Source organism: Alexandromys fortis, unplaced genomic scaffold, assembly GCF_014885135.2.
Source record: "Alexandromys fortis isolate MF-2015 unplaced genomic scaffold, M_Fortis_MF-2015_v1.1 scaffold_240, whole genome shotgun sequence".
NCBI classification, from domain to species: Eukaryota; Metazoa; Chordata; class Mammalia; order Rodentia; family Cricetidae; genus Alexandromys; species Alexandromys fortis.
This window is the reverse complement of record NW_026068133.1, coordinates 1,910,821-1,919,362: the sequence shown is the minus strand read 5'-3', so window position 1 is coordinate 1,919,362 and position 8,542 is coordinate 1,910,821. Positions and strand designations below refer to the sequence as shown.

Sequence of the window (8,542 nt, the reverse complement as noted above, 5' to 3'; positions counted from 1 at the left end):
GGTTTTATTGAATGTTTTTGCATCAATGTTTATGAATGAAATTAGTCTGTAATTCTCTTTCTTAGTAATGTCTTTCTGTGGTTTGGGTATCAGGGTAATTGTAGCCTCATAAAGAGAGTTTGGCAATATTCCTTCTGCTTCTATTGTGTGGAACAATTTGAGGAGTATTGGTATTAATTTTTCTTTGAAAATATTGTAGAATTCTGTGCTGAAACCATCTGGTCCTGGGCTTTTCTTGATTGGGAGACTTTTTATGACTGTTTCTATTTCTTTAGCAGTTATAGGTTTGTTTAAATTTACTTATCTGGTCTTGATTTAATTTTGGTAAGTGATATTTATCCAGAAAGATGTCCATTTCCTTTAAGATTTCCAATTTTGTGGAGTACAGGTTCTTGAAATATTACCTAATGAATCTCTGGATTTCCCCGGTGTCTATGGTTATGTCCCCCTTTTCATTTCTGATTTTATTAATTTGGATATTCTCTCTCTGCCTTTTGGTTAGTTTGAATAAATGTTTGCCTATTTTGTTGATTTTCTCAAAGAACCAACTCTTTGTCTCATTGATTCTTTGTATTGTTTTCTTCATTTCTATTTTGTTGATTTCAGCTCTCAATTCCATTATTTCCTGCTGTCTAGTCCTCCTGGGTGAGTTTGCTTCTTTTTGTTCTAGTGTTTTCAAATGTCCAGTTAACTCACTAGTGTGAGATTTTTTCCAACTTCTATATGTAGGCATTTAGTGCTATGAACTTTCCTCTTAATACTGCTTCCATTGTGTCCCATAAATTTGAGTATGTTGTGAGATCGTTTTTGTTGAATTTTAGGAAGTCTTTAATTTCTTCCTTTATTTCTTTCTTGACCCAGGTGAGCATTGTTTAATTTCCATGCATTTATGGGCTTTCTGGAATTAGTTTTGCTGTTGAATTCTAATTTTAAACCATGGTGATCCAATAAGATACATGAGGTTATTTGAATTTTTTTGTATCTGTGGAGGTTTGTTTTGTTACCTTGCTGTGGTCAATTTTTGAGAAGATTCCATGAGGTTCTGAGAAGAAGGTATATTCTTTTATGTTTGGATGGAATGTTCTATAGATGTCTGTTAAGTCCATTTGGGTCATAACATCTGTTAGTTCCCTTATTTCTCTGTTAAGTTTATGTCTGACAGACCTGTCCAGCGGTAAGAGTGGGATGTTGAAGTCTCCCACTATTAGTGTGTGGAGTTTAATGTGTGATTTAAGCTTTAGAATTTTTTCTTTTACATATGAGGGTGTCCTTGTATTTGGGGCATCGATGTTCAGTATTAAGATTTCCTTTTGATGGATTTTTTTCTGTGACTAATATGAAATGTCCTTCTTTGTCTCTTTTGATTGATTTTAGTTTGAAGCCTATTTTGTTAGATAGTAGGATATCTACACCAGCTTGTTTCTTAGGTCCATTTGATTGGAAATTTTTTTTCCTGACCCTTTACTCTGAGGTGATGTCTGTCTTTGAGGTTAAGGTGTGTTTCTTGAATACAGCAGAAGGATGGATTCTGTTTTTGTATCCAATCTGTTAGCCTGTGTCTTTTTATAGGTGAGTTGAGTTCATTTATATTAAGGGATGTTAATGGCCACTGATTGATAGATCCTGTTATTTTAGGTTTTGTTGTTGGTCATGTTATTGTATGTGTTTTCCCCTTCTTTGGGATTTGCTGCTGTGAGATCATCTATTGTCTGTGTTTTTATGGATGTAGCCAATTTCCTTGGGTTGGAGTTTTCTTTCTAGAACTTTGTGTTGGGCTGGACTTGTGGCTAGGTATTGGTTAAATCTGGTTCTTTCAGGGAATATTTTGTTTTGTCTGTCTATGGTGATTGAAAGTTTTGTTGGGCATAGTAGTCTGGGCTGGCATCCGTGGTTTCTTAATGTCTGCATAACGCTTCACCAGGACTTTCTGGCTTTCATTTTTCTATTGAGAAGTCACGTGTAATTCCGATAAGTCTGCCTTTATATGTTACTTGGCCTTTTTCTTTTGCAGCTATATTCTGTATGTTTAGGGTTTTGATTATTGTGTGGCAAGGGGTCTTTTTTTGGATCCAGTCTATTGGTTGTTCTGTAAGCTTCTTGTATCTTCATATACATATCTTTCTTTAGGTGGGAAAGTTTTCTTCTATGATTTTATTGAATATGTTTTCTATGCCTTTGAGCTGGAGTTCTTCTCCTTCCTCTATATCTATTAATCTTAGGTTTGCTATTTTCATAATGTCCTATATTTCCTGGATATTTTGTGTTAAGCTTTTGTTATATGTAATGTTTTCATTGACCAATGAGTCTATTTCCTCTACTGCATCTTCAGTGTTTGAGATTGTCTTTTCCATCTCTTGTGTTCTGTTATTCATGCTTGTGTTTGTGGTGCCTGATTGTTTTCTCATAATTTCTGTTTCTATAATTCCCTCTGTGTTTTCTTTATTGTCTCTGTTTCGGTTTTCAAGTCTTTAATCATTTCTTTTATCTTTTTGATTGCTTTTTTTGTTTTCCTTAATGGATTTATTGATTTCTTCCAATTTTTTCTTTGTCTTTTCTTCCATTTCTTTGAGGGAATTTTTCATTTCCTCTTTAAGGGCCTCAAACATTCTTCTAAAGTTATTTTTAGGTCATTTTTTTCTGCTTCATCTATATTTGGGTGTTCAAGTCTTGCTGTTGTAGGGCCACTAGTTTTTACTGGTGTTTTTGCTCTTTGTGGTGTTGAGTGTGTTCTTACCTTATCTACCCACCTTTTCCTCTGATTGGTGTAGTTGGTGATGTCTGTGTCTCTGGTGATCAATCTTCCAGGTGCCAGTGGATCCAAGGCTCGCATGGTTGCTCCTCATGGTGCAGTCAGGGTCACGGTTTCAGTAACCCTGAAGGTCACACGGTGTTTCTGGAGGTCACTCAATGCTCCCTGGGGTCACTCTGCAGTGCAGGGGGTTGTTCAGGCCTGCTCCCATAGAGGTTGTTTGCTTGGGGCTGGTTCCACTGAAGTTGTTTCCTTGGGTCTGATCTGGCAGAGGTTGCTGGTTCAGGCCTGCTCCAGGGGAGGTTGCTGCCTCAGACTTGCTCTGGCTGTGGTAGCTGGCTCAGGCCTGCCCCAGTGGAGGTCACTGGCTCAGGCCTGTTTCCGTAGATGTCCCTGACATGGGCCTGGCCCTTGAGGAGGTCCCTGGCTTAGGACTGGTCCCACAGAGTTCTTTGTGGGTCCCTGACTCATCTCACCACTGACCAGCTCTTCCTCATTTTCCCCCAGGCCCCCCAGAAGTGAAGGTGACCAACAGGACATATCCAGTGGGCAGGATCACCCTGACATGCCGGGCTTTTAATCTGTGTTCTTCTGTGGACACCCTGACCTGGCTTCAGGATGGGAAGCCGGTACAGCAGTGGATCTTTGGGCCTAGGACCATCTTGCCCAGTGGGGATGGGACCTACCAGACCTGGGTGTCTATTTGGATTCTTCCTGGACAGGAATCAGAGTTCACCTGCTACCTGAGACACTATGATATGAAGGTCCCTGCTGTCCCTACTAAGAAAATGAGGCAACAATCCGCCTCAGTGGGTAGGAGGCAGGGGCGGGAAGGATCCATAGGTCACACAATGACCAGTGATACTGCTAGCTCCCCTCCTGCCTCAACTGTATCTGCACTCCCCATTGTGTTGGTGGTGCTGCTGGCTAAAGACAACTGAAGCTAGAACACCAAGGACAGAAAACTGCCAGGTAAGGAGCCCATGTTGGGCATCTGCTTTCTCCTCTTGCTTTTGACTGGAGACAGAACTATTTTTTCTTCTCTCCTTTGCTGCTGAATTAGGAGGGAAGTGGGTGAGCCTTTTCCTGCATCCGTTACATCCTGGAAGCTACTGAGGAGCCAGGCCAAGCAGAAGAAGGGCAGTGTCAATCAAAAACCAAACAACCCTCCCTCACAATAAAGAGAAAGAACATGGTTATTCTGCAGTCAGATATGACTGACTAAGGCCTAGGAACACAGATCTGTCTCCCCAAAAACCATGTTCCAATGCATTTACTATCTGATGAAATGTTTCTTGTAGTAGAACAAAGAAAATCTTCAATCAAGATATTTTTCAAATACATTAGTGGAAACATCAGGTAGATGGGGTCCAGCAAGGAGAGGCAAGTATCTCATGACATTCTGGTTGGTAGAAGCTACTGATCCCTTGATACATTTCAAAGGCTTCACCCACTTGTCAAAAGGATAGCAGGTCAGACTCAGAGGTCCACTAAAGATGGCCCTAGGATAACAGGCGATATTCTAAATCTCTACTGTCAGGGAGTTCTCATCAGTCCCTTGGGCTCTAATATTGCTGTGTCTTTGTGTGTGTGTATGTGTATGTGAAACATGTTTTGTGTGTATGTGTTGTATGGGTATGTTTGTGCATATAGTATATACGTGTGTGTTTATGTGTATGTGCAATATATGGGTATGTGCGATGTGTGGATGTGTGGTATATATGTGTGTGTATGCAGTTTGTGTGTGTGGTGTGTTGTGTGTCTGTGTGGTGTGTCAATGTGGTGTATATATGTGTATGTATGTGTATATATGTAACATGAATGGGGGCCTGCCTGTTGGGTTTCTGTCCCGCCTGGTACCCCAAAACTGTTTAGCCCCAGAGAAAATCACACGTAGGTCTCCATAAATTATAAGCTGATTGGCCCATTAGCTCTAGCCTCTCACTGGCTGACTCTCACATCTTGATTAACCCATTTTTCTGATCTATGTTAGCCATGTGGCTCAGTACCTTTTTTCAGTAGGGCAGGTCACATCCTGCTGCTATGGTGGTCTGGGCAGGAATGGGAATCAACTTCCTCCTTCCCAGAATTCTCCTGTTCTCATTGCATCATTTTTACTTCCTGTCTGGTTTTCCCACCTATATTTCCTGCCTGGCCAATCAGCATTTATTTAAAATATGATTGACAGAATACAGACAATTCTCCCACACTATATATATGTGTGATGTATTGTGTGAGGATGTATGTGTGTGGTATATATGCATGTGGTGTGTGTGTATATGCAGTTTGTGTGTGTGGTGTGTCATGTGTGTGGTGTGTCTGTGGTATATATGTGTGCGCAGGTGTACATATGTGTGACATGTGTGTGGTATATATGTGGTATATGCACATGTGGTGTGTATGTAGTATATGTATACATATATGCAGTATTGTGTGGTGTATGTGTGTTTGTGATATGTGTGGTGTGTGTGTGTAGTGTATGTGTATGCAGTATGTGTATATGTTTGTGGTGTATCTGTGTATGTGGTGTGAGAGGGAACACATGCCAAGATGCACATGCAGAGGCCAGAGGGTAACTTTGTAGAACCTGTTCTTTTCACCAAACTTTATGGGGGACCTGGGAATCCCACTCAAATCATGGCCTGAGCCACAAGCACCTTTACCCATTCAGTCATCCCCATCAGCCTGTACTACTTCAAATACTCTTTTTAAAAGCAGAGAAATTATTAATGACAGGTTAGAAAAAAGTAGGTCACACTTGTGAGGAATTAAGGTTTCATGAGCCTTGGAGAGGCCTGACCAAATCCTGCTTCACAGTCAGAAGGAGAAATGCAATCTTGGGAGGAGTTGCTTGTAATAACTTCCATGCTGTCTCAAAAACGTGACTATTATTTAATTCTAATCTTATTGGATACCCTAAATACCTGTTGACTGTGCTTTAACCTGTTTCTTGAATTTGACATGTTCCCCACCCTATAGATTTGACTCAGACCTGGTATGAATAAGATATTCTGCCAAATCATTTTTAAATGTTCAGTCAAGTTCCCGGGTAATCAAAATTTCTCTGGAAATCCCTCAACCCTTGAAAAAAAAAAAAAAAAAACCTAGTCTTGCAGTTTGGGGCTCATATACACCCCACCTCCTCCAATGTTTGATGCTTTTTTTTTTTCAAACCCCTGCTTTAGAGAGAGGGCCCTGTCTGACAGAAAATACAGCTTGCTTAATTTGACCAAAGAATTTGGCTAATTGTCTCTACTCTTGTTCAGCGGGATAAACTTTTGGAGATCCCAGTGAGATCAAGACCCCCAACTCATATTCTGAAGCCAGACCTTCAACTCCAGGACTCCAGGACCCAAATCCTGCCTTGGAAGGTGCACACCTTGAAGATCTTCCAAGACTCCAGTGCATACTTTAGGTTTGGTAGATTGTTGTAGTGAGCTGTGGCACTAAAAAGAAACCAGGAGCGCTTCATTGGTGAGTCATAGAAGGCAGCTCCTTCTATGTCAGCATTTCTCAACCTGTGGGTCTCGACCACTGAAAAACACATATTTCCAATAATCTTAGGAGCTGACAGCCCACCCAGTAGCAAAATTATAGTTATGAAGTAGCTACAAAAATAAATTTATGGTTAGGAGTTCCTAAGACCCTCATAAATCTATGCTTCCTGATGGTCATGAACCACAGGTTGAAAACCCATGTTCTATGGCATAGATGTACTGTTTCTGATGGGATCCTGTCTAGGGACAGACAAGTACCTGATGCGGTATAAGAACTCCTGTCCTGAGCAATAGCAAGGCGTTTGGGGGTTTTAGTGTATTAATCTTGGCCTCCTGTGTTTTGTTCTGTATGTTGTTTCTCTCCTGCCCAGGGCACTAGTGAAAAGTGACTCTGCCCACCTAGTTCTGGCTTCTGGGGACCAAAGAGGATATCTGAAAAGCCAAGTTAAATGTATGAATGAAGGTGGGCATCACATGCTTTGTTTCTGACCAGTCTCTTTTAGCTACATGAATGTTCTCTGTACTGTTTAATGGTTTTGATTTTTGCTGACTCTGTCCCTTGAACATTTTGTGTTCTATGGTTTCATTTTTGCCCTATCTGTCTCTTTAACTCTTCTGCCCTGCCTTGCCCCCCTCCACCTGCCACAGCAGCAGCCAATGAAGCCCAGAGAAAACTTTGTTTTCCCTTCCTGAGTAGGCTGCTAGGTGCAGGCTTTGGACCCACATGCATAGCCAGGGCAGGCAGATGGACTGCAAGGACTAGAAGGGCAAGGTGGGAAGCTGGATGAGCAGGCATTGGGAGCCAGGATCTGGAATCTACTCCAGCACTTGTGGTTACCCCATGAACTCCCCAAGGGTGAATCCTAATGGATCCTTCCTGCCTCCTCACCCCAGGAAAACCACAGCCTACAAAGAGGGAAGGGAGAGGTACACCCGCAGGGGAAGATGGGGCAGTGATCACTTTGGTTGTTTGCCATGACTGCCGTTTCTGCTCTTGGGTTTCTCTGGCCCCTTCTACTGGTTACTGAATTGAATTCAGCAGGGATTGGGGGGTGTTTTTTTAGATACAGATACTATTGAAATATCATTTTACACTGCTCTGCTTTAGGGGAAAGCTGGCTGTGAAGTTGGGCTATCGCTCCTGCTTCTCTAGACCCAAGCACATTTATTGAAAATTATTCTATCTGCTCTATGATCCTTCTATGAGACACCTGATTTTATGACAAAAAATAGAACAAAACAAAACAGCCCAAAAAAAAGCAGGGCAGTGGTGGCTAACATCTTCAATCCCAGCTCTCAGAAGGCAGAGACAGGTAGATCTCTGAGTTAAAGGCCAGCCTGGTCTACAGACAAGAGTCTAGGGTGCCAAAAAAAAAAGAACAAAAATAAAAAGAAATTCAGAGGGAAATGAGGATTTCAAAAATGATGTCCCACAGGGAACTCTAGAGCAAAGATAGCATCTTAAAGTTTGTCTTGCCTCAAAACAAAAGCACTGACTTTGGTAATGTGCACAAGCCTCTTGCTGAGTCTACCGGACTGTGAACTACATCAGCCACCTCAATGAATGTTTTCCTTTATAAGCAATGGTCTATTATTGTCTTCACAACAATAGAAATCCTAACTAAGATAGAGGCTGGTACCAAGGATTGGGGTATTGCTGTGATAGGCCTGACCATACTTTTGTTTGAAAGAATACAGACCTTGAGACGGTGTAATAGAAAAGCAGTGGAATGTTTTAAGTGCTACTTAATGGGGCATACTAGTAGGAGCATGGAAGACAGTGGTGCTGAGTGTGATTTAAGCTGTGGGGGGTGGGAGGGCTGGCTCAAGAGGCTTCAGAGGAGAAGCGCTTTAGTATGTGACCTAGAGATTGTTCTTGTGATATTTTGGTGAAGAAAGTGGTTGCTTTTTACCTTTGTCCAAAGAGTCTGTCTGAAGAGTTTTGGGTTAATTTCATTGACCAAGGAAATCTCAGAACAGCCCAGGATAGACTCTGTCATGTGGTTATTAGTGGTAACTCTAGTGAAGATTTATAATGAAAAGGAGCAAGCTGAGCAGAGGAAACTACAAAATGTAAGATTTTAAAGAGAAAAGAAACACCAAAAAATGGAATGGAACTAAGTCCTTTGTTCAAGGAGATAAACAGATTAAGAAATAGAATAAAGGAAGTGGTAACTTCAAGACAAGAATCCAACCAGTTAAATTTCCAACTTGTGAAAAGAAATTAAAGAAAATCTTAGAACTGGGTGTGGTGGCGCACGCCTTTAATCCCAGCATTCCAGAGGCAGAGGCAAGT

The 8,542-nt window shown here is 41.3% G+C and overlaps 1 protein-coding gene across 1 annotated transcript in view; it reads left to right on the top strand.

Moving 5' to 3' along the window:
- Positions 1-7,989, top strand: part of LOC126490968 (MHC class I-like protein MILL2) — a 34,295-nt gene extending 26,306 nt beyond the window's left edge. Inside the window, exons 5-6 of the mRNA XM_050126313.1 lie at positions 3,257-3,721; positions 6,016-7,989. Coding sequence (XP_049982270.1) covers positions 3,257-3,690 — 434 coding nt within the window. The 3' untranslated portion in view covers positions 3,691-3,721; positions 6,016-7,989. The remainder of the gene's footprint in view (positions 1-3,256; positions 3,722-6,015) is intronic.
- Positions 7,990-8,542: the final 553 nt, after the last annotated feature.